A 27,897-nucleotide genomic window follows, 5' to 3' on the forward strand; every position below is an offset into this window, starting at 1 on the left:
GACAATGTATTCTGTCTTGACAGAACATCCCTGCTCGATATTTCGCTCGCAGCAATATTTCACCCCTCTGCAATAGCATTATAAGGTTAAGCCTAGGTTTTCCAAATGCAGTGAGGAGGTCAGGGACACTGACCAAGACACAAACAGTTATGAAAGCATACTTGAACTGGTATAGCACATTACGGGAAAGAAGTAACAGACCAATAGAAGCAAACAGAGCACTCTGTCCACTTGTGATGGTCTGCTCGGCTGTTTTTCATTTCATGTAATGCGCTATACCAGTTCAAGTATGATGAACTGATTTGCCCAATCTTCAACGCTTATGAAAGCATGATAATGCAGTCACTAAGCGCCTGGAGATGGAGAGACACTTGCAAAATGTTTTTCTTCTCAACAGCAGCTGTGAAATACAACACACGAGAACGAACCTCTTTTTCACTATTCTCTGCACTACTATCTTGAATTAAAGGCGAGCCACAAAAAAAAGGGGGGGGGGGGATGTCACACAACCTATAAAGATGACAAGGCCAAAGCACCTGTGGACCACAACAATGTCATGACGTTCATAAAAACAGGGGAAAAAAAAAAAAGGTGTCACAACAAAAAGTGGCAATTCCAGCAGTGTGCACCGTCTGTTACAGGGTGCGTTTGTTCTTTGACATCCTTACAGTAGTTCCCCGTCCTTGTGGCGTCCAACAGAGCGGGACCAACGTAACGTCGAGCTTCCCCAACCCCCGAAAGGTGATGAAGGGTCTCTGGGTGTCTGTGACTTGCACTGTGCCCGCTGGGGCCCTTGGCCTGCGGTCAGACAGGGGTCTGGTGGGCCACAAGACCACTCGCGTGCAGCGACATTGGGGGCAGGGGAGCCTGGCGTTGATGGTTCTGCTTCTGCGCGGCTGTAACCAAGAACAAGCGATAAGTACAGATGCACACAAACGTACACAAACAGAACAGGCAATGAACACTATGCACTTATACCGTATATGCAAATTTATGTGCACATAAAGCATCCTGGTGGGCTAGTTGGCGTTGTATTCCAGACATATTTTTTTAGCAGAAACATGAAGAAATAAAGCGGACTGGCCGAGAAGAGAAAAAGACAGCACACAGGGCAGTGCACTTGCCCTGTGCACTGCCTTCTTTTCTACTCAGCCAGTTCTTTTTTTTCTTCCTGTTTGCGATAAAAAATATGACATCTGGGATATGTGCATATAATATACAAAAACAAAAAATATGGTAGGGAGTACAAAGCCAATGCCCTACCAGCAGTGAGAGAATTCGAAAAGTGAGAATTCCCTTAGCTATTTTGAAGAAAAGGAATAGAGCCCATCTGAAAAGTCAACCTGGAACTGGACATATGGTATAAATACTGCTAATAATAATAATAAGATAAAAAAACATAGCTGAACCCTCTTTTTAGGAATCGGTATAATACAAAAGTGAAACATGTCCTCACAGAGGTAGTTAAGCATTTATTGTGCATTGTTTCACCACAAGGGCGAAGGAATGCATGCTGCAGTAAAAGATTGCAATGCCACGTGAGGAATGGTAAGCAGCTCAAAACTTGCAGCGCACACCTCAGCCAGACAGCATGCACGAAATGAGCATACACAGGACGAGCACGGACAAACAACTTTCACAATTCTTACTTTGTAGGCGAGCAGCGCGCTCCTTTCATAAATGCGACTGTGGCAACGAGATCATTGATGTCCGCACTCTCTCTAACTACTGTAACTTCAAAGCAAACTTGCGGTGGAAGCACAAGACAAACAAAGCACCCGAATACCGAGATAAGTAAGTGTGCACGTGAGCCACCACGCTAGAGAACATCTAAATGCACTTTGACCACGCCATGTGAAGGCCCGAGCACACAGCGGCGCCCGGGGTGGCGCAGCATGACGACCTTTAGGGCGCACACACCGAACGCTCGTGCTGCCATCTCGCTACTGATTACTGAAACGTGCTGCAGTACCCGAGCTCTGAGGACCACCAGCAGTACAGCGTGTACATAAATGGCTTGCCGTTAACATGTTGGGAAAGGGTCGTGCTGTGGTGAAGCAGTTAGCCTCGCGCGCTGAAGAGCGCGAGGTTGCTCCTCAGCGCTCCGCTGCGAATCTTTTCCTTTTCAATATTTTTTTTTCTTTTCAATCTGTTAGTAAATATTTTACAATGCCATATCTCTGACAGAAATACGTCACGGAGCCGTGGTAGACCTTGGCATAAAACATTTCCGTGTTAAAATAATTTTTTTAAGTACACCCATACACAATATCTATCAGCTGCGATGTTTCTATCGAGGATTATTTTCCTTCACAAAACTACTACTAAAGGGCCAGTAAATAGCACCGAGGTCCAAAAACTTTCATGAAGAAATATATGTGCATTTTCGTTACGTGAACATGCTGCCGCAAGAATTTTGTGAATACGTGCTATAATAAGGAAATTACAATGGTTAGAACATTCGTTTCAGCCAGTTTCAAATTTTCCCGCGGCCACTCGCCAGTATTCTCTGCGAAGGAGTAGCCTGTCATTGTGACTCTGCCCACTTCAGCAATGTGACATGACGTCCTAGATATGTCGTCGGCGTGCAACCAACGATCAGACGGGGCTTCCCCCCCATGAGCATGTGTCATAGCAGTGCGGGCAGGAAACACAGGGCGAGGGGCACTTTTCTCCTCGCGGTAAACTAGTGAGACGCCTCTTCATCTCTGAGGCTTTCATTCTAGCAATACCGCTTCTCCCAGAGTCTCGGGTTATAAAAAATGGCAGAGGGCAACACAGAAAAATGAAATTGCGGACTCCGTAGCTGAAACTGCATCAACGCAGAGCCAAGGCGCTGTTTCGCAGGAGAAAGAACCGATAGATAAACTCAGTGGTCCGTAATGTTGCCCATGGGCAAGCTTTCATCAGACTGCGTGTATGAGTGGGATAGGTCAGGCGAGGGAAACAAGCGGGGGATTCTTTTTTGAAATGGAAGGTCTGTGCGGCACGCAGCGCTGTAATATTCAGCAAATGTGATTGCCGCTACCTACTGTATGAATTGGCGAGCTTGTTTGGGGAGTGTAAAAAAAAAAGTCGGAGTCTGTTTACTGGCCCTCTAAGTATCATAATTATATGCATAGTTTACTAGCTTTACTAACTATTACTAACTTTAGGGGTTCGAAAGGAGGCTCCCCGAGACATTCAATGTTCAAGCTTTCATACATCAATGTACAATATACAATCACTAATTCCTGAGAAGACACGGTTCGCTTTCATCTAATGCTGAAAACTGGTTTATGACGATGAAATCAACCATCTTTGTTTCTTCCCATGTTTTGTTTCCTTGGACTCCCTCCCTCTCCCCCCTCCCCCCCCCCTGCCTTTGTTTTTGTGTCCTTGCACCAGTTTCACACACAACAAGGCTGCCCACGAGCAATTGGCCTTGGCATTATGTCTGGCTTGACTGAGCTGTTATGCGCAGGGTCAGAGCAGGTGATCTGGTGGGGAAGCAGTGTAAAGGCAGCGAAGGAAGTCCACAGCGGTACAATAGCTTCCTAGGTGACATCTGCTGCTGCTATCGCGGCGCAACCATTTCTGTTCATGATGGACAGATCACTGCTGGCTTGCATGTAGTCCATTCAAAACAACCTTAAAATTCGTATCATCGCGAAATTCGCATAAACCGCAATCATATCATCGAAATTCTGTTGTCGTATCTCAGCCTTTCACATGTAAAGTGCTGTCAGCAACAGTTTGGTTGTACCAAATCATGTACATAAATACAATTCGACCTCTGCGTTGCCTCAATCATGATAAAACAACTGCGTTCACCACCCCACTAGCGCTTCATCAACCTAGACAAAAGAAACACTTTTATGTTACTACCTCATAAAAATATGCTTAGGAATCCTCTACAACCTTTCTTCTGCAATTTCACTTCGAAGTATTGAAAAAATACCATTCTATAAGTATTTAAAAAATAATCAAAGAATGCTAAAAAAATATTTGATTCACACTAACACTTCAATATTCTAATTCACTTTGCAACCGAAATATTGCGATTCACACTGCTCTAACATTTTGCCTATAAGAATGACTCAGATTCAAGTTTGCCAAAATTTTCTTTAGCCATACCTAGTCGCATCTAAACTCACCAAAATATTACTCACCCAGACTCCCACTAAGACTCACGACCCGATCTGAGTCTGTGCGAGTCTGAGTGAGCGCACTCAAGAGTGAGTTTGACAACTTATGATTGTGACAGGGACGTTGGCAATAAGTCGCACCCATTGGTGGTCACTACTACACCTCTGTGATTTTCAATACAAATAAGGCATTGCTACACTAGCGATGGTATCAACACAGTATGTAGTTGTCTCTACCCGTAATGAACAGGCAAAGGGAATTTTGTGCCACGCTGTAGCGTCACTGAGGGTTGAGGGGCACAGTTGATCCAACGAAAAAGGATAGCGATGAATACAAATGGCCAGACTGAGAATGGGCCGAGTATTTGTCCCAACTATGTTTTAATTGTGAAAAGATTTAAAACAGAAGCTAATTAATGATGCTTCCTAGTCATCCTGAATTTTCCAGCATGCAACTTCAATGGGTGCTTGCAATGATGTGGTTGCTTCGATTTCCCAAAGAGCGCGCACAAGCTGCAGTTATGAAGAAAACTGGTGCTGGAAGAATATACAGGTGAATCTTTTTTTTGAAACGCAATACATTAGGGATGTGAAAACTACACAGAAGTACAATCTACTTGTGTTAATATAGAAATAATAAAAAAAATGACAAGCCAACCACTTACCTTTACTGGGGTACCTTTTATCCTTTGTTGCAACATAGTGAGGTGCAGGCATTTGGTCAATGGGATTAAACCTGAAACGGCTTTCAAATGCTGAAAAGGAAAAGGAAAAAAAGCAATTTTTAGATAATACAGCATTATTTAGAGATTTCAGAAACTTAAAAAAAGCGTCATGTGCAGTAGAAACGAAGACTGTGAAGCCTGACACTTTACTTTCCATTTACGATGCCATCTTTAAACTTATAGTTAACAACCCAAGCTAGCACTAACATGATAGCTCTTCCACACACTTGCAGCAACATTCTGCGCCAAATGAATAACAGCCATGGTGTCTTGCACAAAACTGAAGGTCAAGACGTTGATATAGGTGCTGAGAAAAGCACACTTTCGTCACATTTCTGAGATAGCTGAAGCTGTAATGCAGTATGTTACACAGTATGGTGTTGTAACACGGTATGTTGTAAGAGTACGTGGGCCAGTTTATGAATGTAAAATTGGCACCCGCATCTTTCCACGGGGGGAAATCGAGTAAATGCATTGCAGAGTGTTGGGGGGTATCGCGTGAATATTGCGTAATTGGGTATGGTTTGTGAATGCTTCATTGTCATTTCATCTTTATTACTCTAATTTATTGAATGAAGGAGAAGCGTTGCCTCCAACAAGAGGTGGGACGCTGATGTTGGATTGTGCCCCACTAATGGTTGAAGGTACTGTTGCTCCCATCGCATCTACTTGAGTCAAGCAAAGCGTCAAATCAAACGAAAGCTAAGTAAAGAGGCCCTTCACTTATTTCCAAATGTGCACCCTGCCGCTTGTATACACACCGCCTAGGTTCGAGCGAGACGTGACGAGGCACGAGACGAGCTGAGCATGCACAGTGGGGGTGTGGACGACGCTGACGCCAAAGCACGACATTGTGCAACTAAAAAATGCTTCGCATTTAAATGCACACTGAACTGGGAAATGAGGCTCATGAATAATAGGCACTCTTACTCGCAAACAGTTTATCAGTATTTCAGGAGCATCATCCTCAAAACAGCTAGCCACTTAAAATTGAGTGATGTTTCACAACTTGAACGCAGACAACCTTCAAGCAAATGGGTGCTACCTCCTTGTGCAGTGCCCACAGAATGCTTGAAAAGCAATGATGGAAGTATGGAGAAATCATCATGAAAGAGTCATCAACGAAGGATCTATTGCTCTGGAGGAAATCTGATTGCGCCACTGAGCACACCCACCAGCATCTTGTGGTCAGTGAAACAAACAGTTGGATACAGAACACACGTCTTTAATTTGACATCAATGCAAGTTTTTAAGGAAGTTATTATAGTGTAGGCTCGTGCGAATATTCAAACAAATATTACAGTATCAAATTTGTTCCGATTTGGATCATTGGAAATTTTGAAGTATTCGAAATGAATTATAGGTGCATATTAGTCCATATGTAACCCCCTGTAAAAAGTTTTACTGCAGAGGAGTGCTATGCCATGAAAATATTTATCCAGGGGAAATACTATTCAAAGTCATTTCCGCTTCCTTTCAACAAAAAGAAAATGGCATTTGCACATGCTTTGTCTCAACATAACAAAATATCGTGCAGGTTAGGGTCATGACAAATATCCAGATTTTTCTGTACAATATGTGGTATGTACCACCCAAATTCGATTAGATTATTCAATCAAACCACTATCCACTACGAACCCAAAATTTTTTTTATTTGACTAAGCCTTGTGGTAGGACGCTGCGAGCGCCGACGAGTGCAGACGCGCTTCACGTCGGCTCCCGCTTTCATGAATAACTTCGCAGTGAAAATCACCACGGGCATTTCTCAGAGTGATATCAGAAGATTCGCCTCGTCATCCAGATTCTCAGGATACCAAAGACAAGGTGGGCCAACTGTTTTTCGTCTTTCTACGGCCTTTTTTCGGTGCACACCACACGAGACGCTGTTAAGCCTCGCGAAACAGGCCGGTTTCCTCAGGGAGCCGGCGCTGTAAACCCAATGGAATCCACCGCGTCGGCAGGAGACGCGCAAGACAATGCTGCTAGTTCGAGGACGATGAACGTACAACATGATGATGATGAATCGCCAGCCACTACCGAGAATGAAGAAGGCTGGCACACTGTCTACTACGGACGTCGTCGAAAGCCCGGACATGAATCGGTCAGGGACGCTGATGGCGTCCATGGTGCTAACAACAAGGTAGAACCCGATTTTCGTAACAAGCAAGCCAAAACGCAGGAAAGGCGGATGAGCCGCACTGAAAAAGCGAGCAGAATGCCCAAGCTGCCAGCGGGAGACTACAAAATTGTCATCCGACCGAGAGGAGGCCTACGCGTAGCCGCACTCGGCCCAATCGACATAACCAGAGGCATACAAGAAGCCGCGGCTACACCACCAGAAGTCCAGCACTTCGACGTGATATGCCCCAACAAGACACAGAACATCATGATAGTGAGCACACCAGACCCCGACCGAGCTGACCAGTACAGAAAAATCAAGAAAATACTTATACGAGGCAAAGAATATGAAGTGGCAACATATGAAACAGCGCCAGAAGACACAGCTAAGGGTATCATTAAAGGAATCCCACAGGAAGAAACGCCCGGTAGCATTAGGGCAGCCCTTGTCACTGAAAGAAACCCCAGCATCATCACAGTGAAACGACTAGGAAATACTACAACGTTCATTGTGCTCTTCAGTGGAAACAAGGTACCCTCCAGTGTGTGCTATGATGGAGTAATAATACCGTGCACGCTATACCGCAAGCAAATTGACTACTGCAAGCAGTGCAACAGACTGGGACATAGAAGTGATGGGTGCCCCAACCCCCAAGATAAACTTTGTGCTGGTTGCAGCATTCACAACCCCAAAGATGACCACAGATGCGACCCTAGTTGTTAAATCTGTGGAACAGACCACGTTACAGCCGATAAAAGCTGCACGGCCAGGTTCAAGAAACCTTACATTGTAAAACAGAGACAATGGGCCACGCTACATCAAAGGCAAAGCTCATCTCCACCAAGAGGACGTCCACGAGAGCGCTCGACATCGAGACCCGGAAAACGACAGCAAACAAGATCCCGCTCCGGTTCAAGGAACTGCAGCCCTGCAAGCTCCCATCCCAGTTCCAGGTCGAGATCGGCGTCTAAGGGACCAACAAACAAGGTGAGCTGGGCAGATAGAGTACACGGCTAGCGACCGGAGGGACCTCAGGAGGTTAAAAATAATAATGATAGCAATAACAACAACAGTCAAGAGTTAGAGCGGCTTAAAGATGAAAACAGACGAATGAAAGAAATGATAGAACAGATGCAAGCTCAAATAGAAATTCTCACTATGGAACGTGAATGCGGCAAACCCAGAAGCCCAATATAACTAACACTGTAATGCAGGAGGAAACACCCATAGCCGACGATCGCATGGAGATAACTACCCCTCCGTTAAAACGAAAGGCCAAAATGCAGAAAACTACAGATCCCCTAAGCACTAAACAAGAAAGCATCTCGCAACAAACAAGGTTGGATAACATAGAGAAAAAAGTAGACCAGCTATTAACCCTATTCCAATCTATCCTGGAAACCACCACTAAGACGTCTGTTGATCTGACGGCACTAGCAGCCAGGGTAGAAATGCTGGAACGAGGACGCAACCCAAAAGCATCCGCAGACCTTCAGGGTGTAGTCGCGAACGTTCACCAACAACCGCAGGCACCATATCCCCTGCAGGCAACTCCCACAAAACCACCAACCCCTCCCATCCACCCACCTGTTTTCACGCCTCCCACACATATAACGAACAGCGATGGTGAGGCGTGGTAAAGGACAACTCCGCATATGGCAATGGAACTGTAAAGGATTCAGGGCTAAGAAATCTGTCATCCAGCAGTACATCTGACAAGGTAACAAGCCAGATGTTATTTTACTTCAAGAAATGCATGGCCTCGCCACACTACCAGGATACCAGTCAGTAAGTCCCGAGCGTGAAGAAGGAAATAAAGCTCTCACTGCACTAGTAAGGAGAGAGATTACGGTCAGAGCCCATAATCTAGAATGTGGATACAACCATATAATGACAGAACTTCTATCTAGAAAAACAAAAGGGAGCAGCACATTTATTCTTAACATATATAGCAGTCTGTCAAATCACAGACAGCAATTTCACTCTCTATTTAGGCAGGCCGTGATATCAGCTGGCAACACCCCGCTCATCATAGCAGGGGACTTCAACGCCGCACACGAGGCATGGGGGTATGGTTACACCCCCCCCAAAGGGAAACGGTTATGGCAGAGCATACAAGATGGACAGCTTACTCTGATAACAGACCCGCATGCACACACACGCATAGGTACAAGCACCCAGCGAGACACAACACCGGATCTTACAATAACCAAGAATGCCCCGGGGGCTACATGGCACAACACATTCGATGATTTAGGAAGTGACCATCGCATACTCGAAACACACGTACCATTCACTGATAGCGACAGGATTACGACCATATGTAACACGAGACGTCCAGTTGACTGGGATAAATTTCGGGATATCAGAAAAACGATTACCGAACAACCTGATGATATCCAGCAATGGTGCGAGAGCATAATAGACACTGTCAGAAAAGCCACACATGAAATAGAAACAGATATCCCAGTTGAGCGCATCGATAACAGATTAATCCACCTGTGGCGAACTAACGAAGCGTTACAACACAAATGGCGGAGGCAAAGACACAACAGAACAATCCGGAAAAAGATAGCACAGCTTAATAAAGACATTGAAAGTCACTGCAAGCAGCTGTGTGAGCAACAATGGGCGGAGATATGTAAGGACATGGGCACCCAAATTGGAACATCACAAACGTGGAAATTGCTAAGGTTTCTTTTAGATCCACCAACACCAAAACTGAACAGAGACACACTATCCGTCGTCTCACACGCGAATACGAAGGAAACGAGGAACAGCTAATGACAGATCTACAAAACATCTACATGCCAAAATCGCCGCCACTACAACATAAAAACTATACAGGCGAAGCCAACCCCAACATGGACAAAAAATTTGAGGTAGCAGAGATTAGAGCGGTGCTCCACAAATTAAATGTAAAATCAGCACCGGGACCCGATGGAGTCACCAACCGAGCATTACGTAACCTGGACAGTGAATCCATAGAGTTTTTAACTGGATATATAAACAAATGTTGGACAGAAGGGGAAATACCCGACGCGTGGAAAGAGGCTAGAACAATCCTTATACCAAAACCTGGAAAGCCAATCAACGAAGTAAATCTCCAACCCATCTCATTAACGTCATGCGTTGCAAAAGTAATGGAACATGCATTTTTAAATAGAGCCAACAACTATCTTGAGGATGGTGAGTACTACCCACATACGATGATAGACTTCCGTCGTCACCTAGCCACCCAAGACGCCATGCTACAGATTAAACACCAAATCATAGACTACCCCACAAGATCCACACGAGCCATACTCGGTCTGGATCTCAAGAAAGCATTTGACAATGCAGCTCATGAAACAATTCTCAGCCCCATATCAAGCTTAAACATGGGTGAGCGAGCCTATAATTATGTCAGAAACTTCTTGACCAACAGGAAAGCAAGGCTTAGCTTAGGAAGCTTTACATCTGATCTCCAAGAATTGGGCTGCAGAGGCACTCCACAGGGCTCCGTAATACACCCAATGCTCTATAATCTAATCATGATAGGACTACGGAAAGAGTTAAATAAAATCCCGGGATTATATCACTTTATCTACGCGGATGACATCACAATATGGGTCAGTGATAGCAGTGACGGCTACATAGAACAGAGACTCCAAGAAGCAATAGGAACAGCTGAGCGATACTTGGAAGGCACAGGACTCACATGCTCCCGGGAGAAATCAGAACTTCTTTTCTACAGGCCAGCAATCAGAGGCAGACCACGCAAGTCAGAAGAAAACAAGCGGCAATATGAGAAAATTAGGATTCATACACAGGAGGGCACAGCTATACCGACAGTTCCAAAAATACGGGTACTGGGATTAGTCATCGAGGCTAATGGTGCCCACGGCGAGACTATACGCAGACTAAACACCAAAGTCACGAATGCGATGAGACTGATTCGCAGAGTCACGAATAAACACCGAGGTATGAAAGAAGCCCACGTAATTCGTCTAATTCAGGCCTTCGTCATAAGTCACATAATATATGTAGCAGCATACCACAACTGGCAAAAAGCTGAAACTAACAAAATAAATGCACTCATCCGGAAGGTCTACAAACAAGCGATAGGAATACCTGAGTATGCTAGCACAGACTTTTTTCTTCAGCTAGGACTACATAATACGCTTGAAGAGATTATAGAAGCTCAGTGGATATCCCAGCTTGAAAGGCTCAGTAAAACTAAAACGGGAAGAAATATAATGAGTAGATTAGGGATCATGTACCATGCACAACATGGTGTCAAAAATGACATCCCTAATACAATCAGGGCTAAGATCATTTCTAACCCGATACCGAAAAACATGAACCCCATTATCAACACGGACCGCAGAAAACACCGAGCAAAAGCACTGCTCAAAGCACACGGCACGAACAATAAATTTCTTTTTGTGGATGCTAGCCCATACCCTGAACGAAAAGCTCGCACTGCTGTCGTGATTGACACGTCCGGCATTTGTATTAATGCGTGCTCTGTCATAACAAACAATATAGAGGAGGCTGAGGAGGTAGCCATAGCCATGGCTATCACCTCCAACGAACACTCATGCATACTGAGCGATTCGCAAGTAGCAATCAGAAATTTTATGCAAGGAGAGATTTCACAGCAAGCCCTCAGAATCCTCGTTAATAACCAAGAACTATACAAAGTAGATGAACTGAAATACCTCGTATGGTTGCCGGCACACACAGAGACTGATACACCCAATCCTAACGGGCTGGCTCATGAGTTGTCGCGAGAATTAACCCGGCGCGCAACCCGACCACACCGCTCGACGATCATCCCTGGCGCCGCCGACGTACCACACAAAGACCGATTTACAAGCCACACAGAATACATGCAACACTACAGAGAAGCAAGGCGCGTCTTTCCCGCCCCTCATCTGAGTCTAAACAGGCAAAAAATATCGGAATACCGACAGCTACAGACGAACTGCTACCCAAACCCTGTGCACCTCCACAGGAGCTACCCAAACTTATACCCGGACAATAAATGTAAGCTATGTGTAACAGAAAAGGCATCTTACAAACATATATTATGGGAATGCCCCAGCTTATCAACAAGTTCTCCTGAGGTCCTCCGGGAGAAGTGGCGACTTGTGCTGCTCAGCTCGGAGGTTCAAGACCAAAAATGGGCTATCCAGCAGGCCAGGTAGGCTGTACAGAGACAAGGTCTCCCGGTACCTCCCTGTGCGGTCTAGCCCGGACCACAAACATGCCGGATACGAAAATAAAGTTTATTCATCATCATCACTAAGCCTTGTCAATACTCATATACAGAAGCTTAAGTTTCTGATTGTCTCGGGCTCAAAAGCAAGCCAGTGGCAAAAGCGAGGCCAAGGCAGTCTCATTGCCATCGCTATCGAGCAATGGCGGCGCCCATGCTTGCTGAATTGCAGCGGTTTCTGGTGGTGCCAACGCGTGTTTTAGACTTCGTTGACGCATTTTCAGTCTCTGAAAATTTATCGAAATGTTAAAGATTCAGTTTACTGCATTGCGATAAGTATCTGAGCCTGGAATCGCATTATAAAATTTTGTTCAAGTGGGACAATCTAAGAAAAAGGGTTTGTTGTGGCGACAATATTTATGCACCGACTCCTATGAACTGCTGATGGGAAATCGTGAATTTTTCGTTGTAGCGACTATTTTGTTGAAGCCGTGTTCGTTGTAGCCGAGTTCAACTGTATCCATTATTTCGTTAGATCAATTATAACAGTTTGTGGCAATGTATGCTCAGATGGGCGCACACCTATAGGCATGTAAGGAAGGAAACCACCTCGCGGCCCGATGTACTGCTACGCGACCACGCGTTTGACGAAAAATAAACAGTCGAATCTCATTAATTCGAACACGCTTAATTCGAACTTCCGATTAATTCTAACTCACCCTGTGGTCCCGTCAGAGCTATGTGTATTCCAATGGGCGAAAATGCCCTGTAATTCGAACGCGCAAGCACTTTCGACGGTTAATTCAAACATACAATGCTTCAAAAATGCTCTCAGCACCACACCCAATCCCACGGCGGCACCTCTCAATGCTGCGCACGAAGAAGGAAAAGAAGAAAAAGAAAGAAAAGACTGTGGCGGGTTGTTTGCTCTTTCTCAAATGCCGATCTGTAACGCGCCTGTGCCACACTTCTTTATTTTCCATCTCTGCAAGTAGAGACCCTTCTCCTTTAAAGGCGGCGCGCAGAGAGAGAGAAAAAAAAAAGAAAAAGCTGTCGCGGAGAGTTGGCTGGCTTTTTTCCGCGTGGAGACGCTCCTCTTTTCTGGGTGCAGAGGGTAGCAGCGGAGATGCAGTCATTGCCGTTGGCGCTGAACTTAGCTGCACGCTACTATGCTTGGCAAACTGCATGCGATATTGAGGCACTGCGCCGTGCTCTCCACCAGGATGCAGAAATTAGGTGCCTTCTTCCTCTTCTAACCACTACCACCACCACCAAAATGATTGACTTGTTGCAAGACAAACGTGTGAAGACGCACATCACCGATTACTTCAATTAATGACAGATGTCCTCTGATTTGTGAATAAATGCAAGTATTCTGAAGCTTCTCCATCGTGTGTTCTTACGTGAGAGGGAAATCACTTTGCACCGCGGTGCCACTTCTCGGTCATGTGACCCGCTGAGCGCTCCCTCAATCCTCTCCGCTGGCTGTGTGAGGAGGACGGCTCTGTCGGCCGCGCGTGATATGGCTGTAAGGTCGGCGTAAGAGTTTTGAAAGATCCGCGCCGAACGAGCGTCGAACTCCGCAGAAAACGACATACTTAACACACAACGGTCGTTTTTTTATAGATTATTTGATAGACTAATTTAGTTCGTTATATTCATTTACTGATCAATTTTACTTCGTTACAACGAGGTTGAAAATGCATAGTTCTCAATGGAGCTCTCAAGGGCAACTTCATTTTCTTCATTATATCCATTATTTCGTTATAACCCGTTACGTTATAACGAGGTTTGAGTGTACTTTCGAGATGGGAACAGCGCACAGCAGGCATCGACATACTGGTTTGAAAGGGCTCATCAACACCTTTTCAGCTTGGTCAGAAAATGCTGCCGATCAGTAGAAAAGGCTCCTGATAACACGCAACCCAGCACACGGCCTGCAATTCGCAATAAATTATCAAAGTCAGCTAAAAACTGCTTTCTCTTGTCTCGAAAAATCGCAGAGGAAGCTAAAAAATCACTCGTAGAAGGCCTCCTATCAGCCATTGGCTGATTTGAACATGACACACTCAGTCGTTACAGGAATTGCCGTGCAAAATTGAGGCTTATCCACACGTGACGAAATTGAAAAGATTGCATATTCGAAGAGAAAGAAAAGTGCTCAAGGTCACGAGAAGCGCGTGGCGTATTTTCTTTGCCCATGCCATCGCACCCTGCTTAGCTTTCAGCCCTTTCATCGGGACGAGAAAAGAGAGAATGCAAATGCAGCGTGCGACAAATTTTCGTTACTCTTCTCGTACTGCACGGATTCTTAAATCTTTTACAAAGTTGAATTTATGAGGCAATAAGCTCTTCTAGTGAATCCATTTCATGATTACTTGAAAAAGTGTTTCAGGGACGTTTTAAGAACGAAGGCCGCAAACTTTTGGTCCATTAATGATCAGTTATGCCTAGCTACGGCGACAGAAAAGTGGTGCACAGCGTGCTTGGTCTTGCGTTTCGGGGCGCTGAGGCGCTAGCCGCGGCCACCGCTGCTCCGAGCGGTCACTGTGTTGTGATCTTGGCCACTGCAGATGCATTGAATGCCCATCCGCTGTTTTGAGGAGCCAGGGAATGATATAATTCATCACTTTCATTGAAGCAAATCATGGCTTATTTGTTTCACATGTCCGCTAGCACGATGGTCTTGCCCGCAATTTTCTTAGCAAAGTTAAGCCTAGCCACGACTTCGAGCAGAAATCTCTGTTGCGATGCCCGTAGAGGTGGTGCCCGATGTTTCAAAGTACCTCATGCTTGATCGTGCGGGTTAAGGGTTGTCCTGCAGTGGTCTTTGTCACAAGGTCTAAAGCGCTGATTAGCAGCGAGACGCTATTACAGTGGGTGTGCGATGTGCACGGCGAGTGTGGCAGACTATCATAATGTGATGACCTTTGAGTGCGGCTGCTTAAATCTTGACCTGTGAACACAGAACAAGGGTGATAGCATCACTGAGTAGCATGATTTCCGATGGTTATTTTTGAAAAATGCAGCTTTTTGTAGTCTCTCCAACAATTTTCGCTAGCTCGACGGGCGCGAAATTTTCTTGCAGCACTTGAATGTAGTTTTTAGTGAAGATGTTTTGGAAACAGAAAAAGGTCTACATAAACTGAAAATGATTTTTAAAAAATCATTTTTTATAGCTCCCATTGAGAATAAATCCATTTGACTTGTTATTTTGTCTGGTAATAACAGACCCATTCATAGTTAACATAAAAGTCTGTTGTAACAGTACTTGGATTTTACATACTCCTTTTACAACAACAGACCGAAATTCTCTCCATCATAGAGGTCTGCTGTAATGAGGTAATGCTGTACTAAGTTAACCCCCGAAATTAGGCTTTGCAGACGAATACGTATTTTGTAGCTCCAAAGCAAGCTTTATCTTGTAGGCATTAGACTGTGCTGAACATTGAGTATCCCTTTTGCAGAATGATATGGGCGATAACAATACAAGATCTTTAGAGTTTATTGATTTATATCTGTGGTTTAACATCCCAAAACGACCATATGATTACGAGACGCGGTAGTGGAGGGCTCCGGAAATTTAGATCACCTGGGGTTCATTAATCAGCACCCAAATCTGAACACACCAACATACAGCATTTTCACCTCCATCAAAAATACAGCCGCTGCTGCTGGGATTCGATCCCATGACCTGCGGGTTAGCAGCCGAGTGCGTTAGCCACTAGACCACCGTGGCGGGTAAGATATTTATAAAGAAGTCAGGCCAGCTCCTCTTTCAATTTCATTATAAGATTCAAAAGCAAATATTTCCTTGGTAGAAACAGAATGCAAACAGGTGGTCATGAGGGTATTGAAACACTATGGCAACATATGAAGGAAGATTGCAAGAAGGTCTCATTTTCTGTTGGACACATGTAATGAAATCAATAAACAATTAAGTTTAAAAAAGCAGGAAGAAATTGCTGTGTTTATTTTGAACAGTAGTGAAATGGTTCTGACCTAAACTGAGAGGGAAAAAAAGTGCAAAAGAATTCACCCCTTCAATTGGTAAGAAAGGGCAATTTTTCATCCGCTTTAATTTTTTTCAATTTAGGTTAGAATCATTACAGAACAGTTCAAAAAAATATAAAAAAACATAAGGACCCCTATGGTTTCCTTGACCTCATTGTCTGTTGGCTACACTAGTTGTGACCATAGGTTGGCAAACTCATACCCACTAACTCGTACTCAAATCAACCCGTGAGTCTAAGTCTGAGTGAGTCCGGTTGAAGAAATGTTTAGCGAGTCTACCGTATTTACTCGATTCTACCGCATTCTCGATTGTAACGCACACCCGGTTTCCACGACGAAAAAAAAAAAAACTAAGACATCGATTGCAACTCGCACCCAATTTTCTGGTTGGCCCGCACGATCACACCACTTGGGAAAACGACTCCTTTCGGGAGCGCCTTCCGTTTAAGTATGAGGTACGGGGAAAGCTTGTGCCTATCTGACGTGCAACGAAGCATTGCTGTCACTCTAGTTTTACCGTGGCCCGATGTCAGCATGCAAACTTGCTTCGCCCCCTTCTCCTCGACGGTTGTGGTGCCAGGCATGTCGAATTAAAAAGGCGTCTGACCGGCATTCCCGGTTTGCCCAAGCAGGTAGCCGTTGTTGTGCCACTAGTTTAGGACGAACCTCTGAAAACTGTGAATCTTTTCTTCGTACTCCTCCGGCAACTTTTGGCATATGCCCGTTTGCCTTCGGAGGGAAAAGCCTTTCCTCTTCATAAAGTTTGTTAGCCACCACCTGCTCACTTTAAACTGTCTCCACATTAGCCCTTTTTCTAAGGGTAACTCCATAGCCTGCATTTGGAGCAGTTCTGTCGTCACGGGCTGCTGTGCCGCTCACTGCTTAATCACATACTCGCCGAGCAGCTCTTCAATTTGTGGAAACCGACCCTGCTGTGGTCCACTGAAGCCTTTGTGTGAATCTTTGCTGTCGACAATATTCTGCTTTTTTTTCCGCCAGTCCCACACGCACGTTTCGGGAAATCTGAACAACCGCGATGCGGCCCGATTTCCATCCGTTTCGGCACATGCGATGACTTTTCTTTTAAAAGCGGTATTGTGGTGCACTCGTCGAGTTTTTGGAGTCGGCTCTTCCATGCCGTCAATGCTAATGCACTACAAGGAGACGAACTTCTCAACACACGTACGAAGTGCCGCACATGAGAAACACATAGGCAGAAATGTCCGACGCGCTATGCCAACGCACGTAGGGAGCAGCCATTTTAGAAATGCCGATGGCAATAGAATGACCGTATTCACTTTTTTTTTTTTTTCCGTACTCGATTCTAACACACATGCGATTTATGAACTCGCTTAACCGGAAAAAAGGTGCGCGTTAGATTCGAGTAATTACGGTAGTACGAGTGAGTCCAGTGAGAAAAATAATGGTGTCCCAATCTGAGTGAGCCCTAAGCACAAAATATATTGCTTCAGCGAGTCTGAGTGAGCTCCACTTTTCAGTGTAAACCTATGGTTGCGACAAACAACACGCGTAACACAGCCATTGCCCTTACCTGAAGAGGGGGCCGAGGCAGGGTACCTGACCGAGGAGCTTCTCTGAGGGGGTGTGGGAGACGGCCTCGTAGGGGCCACCAATGCAGTAGGCTTTGCAGTCTGGTGAGGTGGCTGGGGAGGGGCACCTCTCTGGGGCAGCTGCGGTGGTGCAGTAGTAGGCAGAGGAGGCGGAGCACTGCTCGGCAAAGGAGGGGGCCCAGTGCTGGGCAAGGGTGGAGGCGCACTGGTTGGCAGGGGAGGCGGCTCTCGTCCTCTTGGCGGAGGCGGGGGGCGCCCAGTGGGTGCCTGGCCACGCGCAGGGGGAGCGGGAGGGACCGCACGAGCCTGGCAGTCATTACAGAAGAGAACCAGGGTGTCAACTGATGCCCACCACAACGTTTACATTTCTGCACACAGTTAAACTATTGTGCAGCAAGTAAAAGTAAAAAACCTTACCATATAAAACCATAATAACAATTCTTGAAGTGTATCTTTCCAAAACCACCACATCATTATTAGAGGCGCTGTAGTGGGGGACTCTGGAAATTTTGACCACCTGGGGTTCTTTAACGTGCCCCTAAATCTATACATAGGGCCTCAAGCATCCTCGCCTCTATCAAAAATTTTGCTGCCGCGGCCTGGATTCAATCCCCTGACCTGCAGGTCAGCAGCGGAGTGCCCCAGCCACTAGACCACTGTGTGGTGGGCACTATATGTAACCATTTAAAGGTAAACGTATAGAACAGAGATCTGTGTGGCTTGGACCAGAACCAATGGAGAAAATACAGCAACAAGATCGACGGGAAGAACAACGGTGGAGAGGGAGACAACCACGAAGAAAAAGTGCTAGCTTCGGAGCTGGCCAGAGAGACCCCTGAAGAAGAGACAGAATTGGTCTTGAAATGTAAGGCCAGCTTTTAATATTCAAAACTAAAGACTAAACATGGCTGGAGAGTGTTTATTTGCATGATATTTACTTCATAATTAATGCTCGAGATAGGGCTAGTTGGTACACATCCTTCTGTAATTTGCAGTGCAGAAACAAAGAATGAAACAGAAAAGAATTGGGAAGAACAAAAGCAATGTATATGTGGAGTTTAACGTCTCAAAACCACCATATGATTATAAGAGACGCCATAGTGAAGGGCTCCGGAAATTTTGATCACCTGTGATTGTTTACGCGCACCCAAATCTGAGCCCACAGGCCTACAGCTTTTTCGCCTCCGTCGTAAATGCAGGCGCCACAGCCGGGATTCGATCTCGCAACCTGCGGGTCAGCAGCCGAGTACCTTAGCCGCTGGACCACCGCAGCGAGGCATCTCATACTCTAAATCTGATAAATATCTTTGAAAGAAATCTGTCCAACATAGTGGAAGAATTCTAGAGGCTAAACAAGCACCAAACACAATTAAAGGTGGTTATGACGTGCTCTTTTTTTTCTTTTTGAGCTGTATTAAAATGATTCTGACCTAAATTAGAAGCATTGAAGAGGATCATAAATCATCCTTTTTATTGGTGGGAAAGAGCAACATTTCGTCTATTTTGATACATCCGCTCTTCCAGGGCCAATGCAGCTGACCCCTGAGAAAAAATGAACCAGCCTTGAAACACCAGGACAATCTTGAACTATGCCTGGTACCAGTTCAAGACCAAGAATTCTATATTATGTGGCATCCCTATTTACTATACTGATGTTTGACTGTGTACAGTATGACTTTTCTTAATGCAGACCAGTAATTTTGTTAATTTAGCCCAGCAAACTGCACTTCGAAAGCTTGCGAAAAACCAAAACAAGGCAAGGTACCTTGTGCGCTTGGTGAAGATTGCTAGGCACGCTGACATTGCGCGGAGGAGGTGGAGGACCCGTTGGCTTGAGCTGCGGCACCGGAACCTCACCGTCCCGCGAGTCCGGAGCACCGAAGCTCTGCCTACGGGCCAAAGGAGGGGCGGCACCAGGTACTGCCAATCGGTTGCTGTGATGCGACGGTCCCATGGTGCCAAACTTTGAAGCCGCAACGCTCACTGCCGTGGTGACCACCGCGGGGCTCTTAGGTGGAGGTGGGGGCTTGACGGCAGGTGCACGCAGTGGACGCTGCTTGGCTCCTCCCCCGAGGCTCGACTGGGAGGCGGACCTTGTCACTCCCGGGGGTTTGCTTGGGAGAGGAGGACCCGTCCTGCTGCGGCCAGCCGCCGGGGCGGAGTCTGCTGCGGGGGCAATGGTGTTCAGGTTGGGCTTGTGGCTTGATGGGGGAGGGGCAGGAGGTGGGCCACGAGGGCTCACATCGGCTGGAAAGGGAGAGGGAGCCGCACGGCGCACAGGTGGCGTTTCACTGGGCAGCGGTGGCTGAGCGGCAGGCTTGTGCGAGCCACCCGCGGCAAGACTAGAAGAAAAAGCTTGTCGAGGACCAGAAGAATGCGCATTGCTGCCTGAAGCGAATTGCTGTCCTGTTCCTGCATCACAGACACAAACATGATGAATGACCTAATGCAGTATATGGATTAGAGCATGCACCAATGATGCAAAGTGCTGCAAACACGCGTCCATGTACCACCAGAAAAAACCTACGCCCTGCTTTTATTATTGTGCTGCAAACACATGCCATAATGATCTCCAAAACTGTTCGGAGGCTTTCAACTCTGTTCTGACAATTTGGGTGAGTGTCTGGCAGACGAAAGGTTTCTCATGTTTGCCCAGCCAAGAAAAGTTTGGGGAGAAAAATACGAGAAGTTGCACAATTTTTATACATATTTCACAGGGAAAAAAAAGCTATTTACTCTGTTTATCTTTAATAGAGCTCGTGCCTTGTGGCTGCATGTCAGCAATATAAAGTCTTTAAAAGGACCTACAACTGGTCAGAATGTGCAATTAAATCGTAGTAGAAATGAATAGAGCATGAAATATAGTGACATATTCCAGCATTCTTTTCACGTTGTGACTAGGATTTGCGTTTTCAAATCATGCTTAAAATTATCGAAAACCGTCTCATTGTGCAGCCTAGTGGAAGAGCCTTGAAGCTGGACTACAGAATATGAAGTCTATCACATTGCTGAACGTGGTTCACATAGTCCGATGCTGTCGTGCGTGCGATCCCTCAAAATTAGAGTATGTATATTATTATCCAGCCCCGCTGAATTCTGTGCTGCTTACGATGAAAAAGAGTAGCACAGCGAAAAAGCGGTACTGCCGTCGCGGCCACCAGTGGACCAAGTCGACGCATGCGCAGTGAACCACACCCTCGAACACGTAACTGCCCGCACGCTCAGCAGCATGTGAGCATACGACTTCATATTCGCTTCAGAAAGAAAAATTCCGATTACCAATGTTTTGTGGTGTTTTCCGCTTCACCATTCAGGGATCAGACTCACTGAGACTTCATACTCGCTTCAGAAAGCAAAATTCCGATAACGTTTCGTGGTGTTTTCCGCTTCACCATTCAGGGATCAGACTCACTGACGGGCAAGATTTCCTTCGTGCTAAGAAAAATAGGCACCACAAAAAATGGTTGTTGGCGGTTCCTTTAAGCCACTGTTTCAATCCACAGTTCGAACTAATCGCTCTTTTATTCTGTCACTGGGTGCAATGAACGCGTGAGAATAATTGAGACTTGCGTCATCCATAGACAGGGCTCTATGTGTATAAGCCAGCCATTTGTACACCTCCATAATAAATAATTATCATTATTTAACCCATCTTTCTAATATCACCCTTATCATATAATAACAATGCGTGCATGAAATTATTATTTTGTTGTTTTTTCTTAGAAGTTGGTTTGCTTTACTGTTTTGGCTCATGTTGTACTTTTGGGTGTCAGTGCTGTCGACGCATGCGGGATTCACTGCGCAGTAGCGTCAGAAGTCAATGCTTGGTAGTTTAAGGGTTTTTTTTTTTTGTACTGTCACTGTACGAGAGTGATGCACATGACTGCTATGATTAAAGTTATTGTGAATTCATGTGTGGCTGAAAGTTAAAGCCTGCACTGTCTATGTACTTTTTGTCTCAGTGTCTAATGCACTGTTCATTCAAATTCATGCGTCTTTACCAACTTGCCACTGTTGCCAGCCTTTAAGCCTGCTCAGCTTCAGCAGCATCCTAAAGTATAAGTGTACGTATAACAGTTGGAGGGAACTTCAAAGACTGCCTGTTTTCTCTTTTTCCATGCTTGCAGACACAAATGTACCTCCACTAATTGATGCCGAGATCATAGATGCCGTGTTCGGCAATACAGTTTAGGGGGTCAGAAGGAGGAGGAGGAGAAGGAAGGGAAGAAATGAAAGGCAGGGAGGTCAACCAGACGCACGTCCGGTTTGCTACCCTGCACTGGGGAAAGGGGCGAGGAAATTAAAGGAGGATGCGAACAATGGCATAGACATGGGAGCGCCTTCTGCTGCTTCACAGTAGTACTGAATGCAGGAAAGGTGACTATCAGTAGCACAACCAGAAACTTTTTTTTTTTGGGGGGGAGGGGAAGCAGAGAGTGATTCAGTAGTGCTTTATAATATTTTATGCATGCATCTGTACCTGGCATGTATATGCACAGGTAAAACTGAAAAAGTACAATGGGGTGTCGGTTGAACACCCCCCTGGCTATGCCAGTAATGACTATGGTACTGCACAATGGTTGAATAAGTTGGAAATTTTTGAGTCCAAAAGAAGCTTGCAGAGCAGCCTTTTTTTCTGTTATCAAATAAATAAGCAGACGGTCGCAGCCATTACTAACAAGCTTGGATATCCTTTTACAAGCTTTCATGGTGTTGCAGACAGCCGGGATGCTATAGTTACACAACATTGATAATGTTTTGAGTTTTATTGAGTTGCTGATGGTCAATTTTATTTGAGTTTTTTGCCATCTGCTTCAATTCATTATAGCATGGTTTCATCGCATTTCACACGGTTCATGGCACTAAAAAAAGTTGAGCGGACCTACGCTCTCGTTAAATGTTTTTTGGTGCCAGTCATGCCTAATTTCCGTAGTTCAGGCCTTCCATACCAAGAGAGTGCGTGTGTTCTATTGCTTTCCCTCAGTAAATTTCACAATGAAAACCCAAGATATTGAAATACCTGGCATGATATGCTAGTGTTCCCCAAAAAGGAAACTTTTGCTATTACGGTGCTACATGGCTTGTGCCTGTTCAAGAGCACTTGAATTGAGTGACGTTTAATTTGTGAGGTTTGATTAGACCAGTCATGGCATTTTGAGGTAGGCAATCCCTGCACGTCAGGGAAGTGTCACAAAACTACAGCACATTGAACTGACCATGTGCTGCATTTCCTGTAGGTCGTAACCTTGGCATGCCTCCTGCAAACAGGCCTGCCAACCCGGGAGGGGCACCCAGCTTTCCAGAGCCATTTGATGACAATGATGATGACGAACCTCCTTTTTTGGCACCTACAGGGAAACAAAGCGAAGAATTCTGCATAAGTACCACCAGAAGCTTTGTAATAGAGTTACTAAATACCGTAGGCAGCCTAGCCAAATTGTTAATGGGTGAGCAGAGTCCCGAACAAACAAGCACTTTCTGGTAGTTCTTGTTTTTCAGTTTCACTTCATTAGCCATTACAGGTACTCTAGTAGAAATAGCCATATTAAAATCTTGAGAGCTTTTTCAGGAGCTTCTTGACATGAAAGTTGTCTATTTAGGAGTAAAGTGGTTATGAGAAGTGTGCAAATATTGAAATTTTATCTCAGATCGAATTTGAATACAATAGTGTCAAATAACGATCAAAAACATTGAATATCGAATGAAATATCCAATATATTTTTTTGACGATGTGTCTACAGAAATCGTAGATGCCATGGCATACAGACAGCTTTATTGCCCGCTTGCTTAAGAGATTGTTCTCATTGTTGCATCTCTCACCTATGCCTCTGTCATAGGTTTTATCACTTCATGCCTCGTGACAGCCAGCTAATTCAACTGGCTCGTCGTACTCCCCTGACAGGTTATCTTAACACTGTAATACCACCACAAGCCCACGGCTACCTTTCTGGAGTCATTCTTCGTCCAAACTATTTTAGACTGTAGTGACCATCCAGGAGAAGCTGCACTCATCTGTGATGCAAAGCGCTTTCGATTCACTACTAAGTGCATAGGCCAGTCTTTGTAACTGGTGCTTCTTGACTCATTTTTGTGAGCTATTCTTGTAAATTTATCACCATTGCCATCTCTTTGTTGTTTTTTCTCTTTTTATTTGTATTTTATATTTTGATGTCCACCCCTCATGTAATGTTCTGATGGGGACCTTTGAGGTAATAATAATAATAATAATAATAATAATAATAATAATAATAATAATAATAAAGAAATCTAAGGGCTTATGAAAACGGAGCTTATTATCTGCCTAAATCTCCGAGCCTGCTTTACTCCACAAACATATTTGAACACACTGAAAGTCAACTGCCATCATAGATACTAAATTTCACATATTTAATGTAACGGTCACGTTGTCAAGCCTTTGAAATCCAGCCGACTACTTATATTTCTTGCAGTTTTTTCCCACAGGTTTTCTTTATTTCCTTTTGACATGGTTGGCATGAACAAATATAGGTGTAAGAAAGCAAACCCAGTGTAGGAATTAAATTAAACCGTAGCACTGAAGACAGGGATGAAGAAAGGTGACAGGAGCTGTCTTTAAAGTGATATGGCCTTAGTGACAGTGCTCACCGTCAATTATAGGTGCACTGCGATCGTTGGTGATTGCTTTCTTCAACGCAGCGCCACCACGAATCTGCGAAAGCAGAGCAGATCGGTCCGGCGTGGCTGCCATGTTCCCGAGCTTTGGCGGCCCCAGTCCCCCCATTGGGGGCGGGGGAGGTGGTGGTGGAGGCATGGCACTGGCTGTCACGCAACTAAAAACTCATAATATCTAATGCGTGCACCTGCAATAGAAGAAAGGCAGTGTAAATAAGTAGGCACAAAGTGGCTATACTGCTCACAGAATAATGTAATGAAACGACACAGCAATATACAGGTTCATATGATGGAACACTGAGCAAATTGTTGGTATAGCTTAGTACCGGCTAACAGCGCAACAGACAAAAAAACTATCGCAGCACGTTTACCGAGTGGATGATAATCAGCGGGGCGAAGCTTTGGAGGGTTTTATCGGTAAACCGTGAATTGTCTGTCTGTCTATCCATCCGTCCGTCTTTTTGTCTGTCCGTTCATCCATCTAGTGAACACACGAAATACCACCATCTCGCATCTTTTCATCATATATTCACCATATACAAGTGATGCCATCTAGCGGACATTCAAAAAACTATATGAGAGGTGGCTACCTCCAACTACATACTTCGAGGATGCATGACCCACGGCTTAAGGAGCATCGCTCCTAGAAGCAAAGGGAACGCGGCATTAACAGCACTGTCATGCTGTTAGCTAGTATGAAGCTAACCATCAAGCCCAGCAAACAACCAGTGGTCACTTGACCTCTTTTTGTTGTTTATCATTAATGTTGTTTATAAGTTTATAATTGTTAACAAATTTGAAGCAGAAGGCCAGTGCAAAGCCCACTTGCGGGCTGTTCTCCTTTCTTGCATTTCTCTTTTACCCAGCACCATGGCAAGCCGAGGGCTATGCTGGATAACAACAAAGAAGTTGTCCTAAATGGAAATATTTTATGGTGGAAGTAAACTATGCAGTGCCTCTGCGTAACGTCTAAAGTTTACAACTGGCGACCATGATTCCATGTGGCGTTTGTTATGTATCGCATTAGCCACAGGCATGGTGGATCTCTGATAGGGCGACAGAATACAAAATGAGTGTTTCAGAGCTCGTTTTGCACACATTGGGTCGTCGGCGTTGGTTGTGATCGAAAAATCGTCATCTTTTGCGTGATCGAAAAATATACATATAAAATAAATAATGAAAAATTCCGGGTTCGAGTGGGGATCGGACCAGGGTTGTCTGCATGGCAACTGGGTGTTGTACTACACAGCCACATGTCTGCTTGTGAATACAGCGAAAATAACTTCCTCTGCTTGGAAATGTAGCGGAAGTAACACTCATGCTTTACAAACACACGTGCCTTATATACATGCTTCACAATGCAGCATGAAATATTACAGTAATAATACACGGTACATTGCCGTAGGGCATCAGAACATGTGGTTGTGATGTGAATTCATGGTTTAAAGCTCCCCACGAAAAGCACACACGTTACTGCCCCTAGGGCCATGCAGTGGGTGCATGGCAAGTTCAAAAATATTTCATGGTCTTATCATGCCCCTAGTGCTTGAAGCACACACTAGGGACAGGATATTGCTGTCACGGTCAACTCTTAAAAGGCGGGGCTTATAGATACCACAATTTTTCATCTATTGTTAAGTACACTATGCTGATGGCATTTATAATTACATATGGTGGTGGCGTGTGGTAGCTAGAATACCAAAACAAGCTGTGTAAGTGCGAAAATGTGTCACACCAACATGCAGCATGTAATTGCTGACCCCACAATACATGGTCAGTTAAACCTTCAGCACAATCCACTATGATGGCAACACGTCACATTAACTTTTCACACTTCAAAGCTGTCATGCGTCAATACCAGCAATAATTTTTTAATGACACATTCACTTAACAGATCTACATCAGGCACTTTCTGCTGGTGTGGTACATTCAAGCTAGGTTAGTTTGAAAAGGCATTCTGTCTAGTTGTCCTTTTAGTCGGCCCTCTACTTCGTTGAAGTTGTGCTGATCATAGTTCATAAATGGTGATTGGTATTAGAGGTGACACACGACCTGACTTGCAATCATACGATTTCAGCAGAATTTTGAAGTTTTGCTTTCTTTTGTCCACTGTTACCCGCCTATCACAGTACTTCCTTGACTTATGTGAAAGAGGAAATTACCAGTGGTTTAAGGCATATCTAATGTTCACTTTCATAATAGTGTGCCACGGCACCATATTGTCGGGAACTTACGGAGGACAACATGTTTCCGAACGGGAAGCACTGCGGCAGACGTCATTTATACCCCGACTGGAACCGCACGTACACCGCAATCAGTCATGCACAGCGCTCAATCGCGACACCTGTTCGAAACTCCTTCGGCAAGAGAGCAATCTTCGCCCTCGATTACGACACACAGTGACGCGCAAGACGGTAGTAGCTGTAGTTAGAATCAAAACGATCGCTTAAAATAGCAGCACAGACCAGTGAGAAGCCAGACAAAATAGAAAAATCGCTAGCAGCCAATCATGTCATACGTACGAATGGTCGCAATACTCCGGCCTTTCCGGAAGCGGTGGGAAACGGTCAAGGTGCTCGGGCGATACGAGGACACGCAGGGAGTGTTGCCGGAGCAATGTTTACTCAGCGTTATTGCCCCTACCGCCGTCAACTCGACGCAGATAAAGAAACAAACTACCTGCTGAGCATTCGGGCTATCGCTCTAGTTCATTACGTGACTCACGAAAGAAAACAACAGGAAGTGAAACAAGAACACATACATGACGCGATTAACAGGTTTACCTGTGAGCGCGTTACTCGTAGTTGCGGCCGCTTACGAGATGCTTTGACAAGTGACCGACGTCTCGACGAGGCTGTCTCTGCGTCAACGACGCGACAGCGAAGCTTTTCGCAATTTCGCGCTATTTGGCCGAACTGACCCCTTCGCGACGCACTAGATCACGAAAACATGTCACGTATATACATCCGGCATGCGAAGCCGTACACGTTCCGCCGGCTTCACTAGGTACGGGCGATCGTATTCCCTCACGTCACCGCACCTTCCGACAACCTCCGAACTACTCTCGCTCGGTGTCAAACGGCGACGATCACGAATGTCGCGGTGTCGCCTTCGAAAAACCCCGTAACGTTCAACTCACTGGGTGCGCACGGACGAACTCATCCGTGCGTGCTCGCGGTTTATGTTAGCGCTTGAAAGCTAAGCGTTGGGTACTTAAACTCAATTCGTAGGGTACTTGGTGGAACGAGTGACGCTTGAACGTTCGTAGCGGATGTGAACTTACCTCATTGTTATGTCATTTCGGCCGCGATGAGTCGGTGGTGACAAACTTTCCACGAAAAAGGAAAACACCCCGATGATAAAATGGCCGCTTACGCCTACTAAAGCTGGGTCACACGGCGTCACGGTCAAACGGATGAAAAAACCGTCATAGTGTGGTTTGGCTTTGGCGTTACTTCAGGAAAAATAGAAGCAATAACCTTCTCGT

At 45.2% G+C, this 27,897-nt stretch overlaps 1 protein-coding gene across 2 annotated transcripts; it reads right to left on the bottom strand.

Moving 5' to 3' along the window:
• Window positions 1–562: 562 nt before the first annotated feature.
• LOC119159625 (uncharacterized) lies at window positions 563–27,844 on the bottom strand. Of its 2 annotated transcripts, none has more exons than XM_037412439.2 (7): window positions 27,694–27,844; window positions 24,384–24,598; window positions 22,976–23,107; window positions 19,525–20,171; window positions 17,741–18,065; window positions 4,793–4,882; window positions 563–896 (listed from the first exon to the last, which is right to left on the bottom strand). In XM_037412439.2, the coding sequence occupies exons 2-7, from the start codon at window positions 24,547–24,549 to the stop codon at window positions 805–807; spliced, it is 1,452 nt and encodes a 483-aa protein (XP_037268336.2). In that variant the 5' UTR covers window positions 24,550–24,598; window positions 27,694–27,844; the 3' UTR covers window positions 563–804. The 2 variants fall into 2 exon arrangements, with proteins under 2 accessions (XP_037268336.2, XP_075747534.1); XM_075891419.1 differs by lacking the exon at window positions 27,694–27,844 and adding an exon at window positions 26,933–27,058.
• Between the last annotated feature and the right edge of the window lie 53 nt (window positions 27,845–27,897).

The sequence above is a fragment of the Rhipicephalus microplus genome, chromosome 1, assembly GCF_043290135.1.
Source record: "Rhipicephalus microplus isolate Deutch F79 chromosome 1, USDA_Rmic, whole genome shotgun sequence".
In the NCBI taxonomy this organism is placed as follows: Eukaryota; Metazoa; Arthropoda; class Arachnida; order Ixodida; family Ixodidae; genus Rhipicephalus; species Rhipicephalus microplus.

Bases quoted from the DNA above. Each gene is read 5' to 3' on its own strand.
- LOC119159625 (XM_037412439.2), bottom strand. From the start codon at position 24,549: ATGCCTCCACCACCACCTCCCCCGCCCCCAATGGGGGGACTGGGGCCG. The intron at 20,172-22,975 runs GTCAGTTCAATG...TCTGTGATGCAG, and splicing joins TACAGGAAATGCAGCACATG to GAACAGGACAGCAATTCGCT. The intron at 4,883-17,740 runs GTAAGGGCAATG...TTTCCTTTTCAG, and splicing joins TGCCTCGGCCCCCTCTTCAG to CATTTGAAAGCCGTTTCAGG.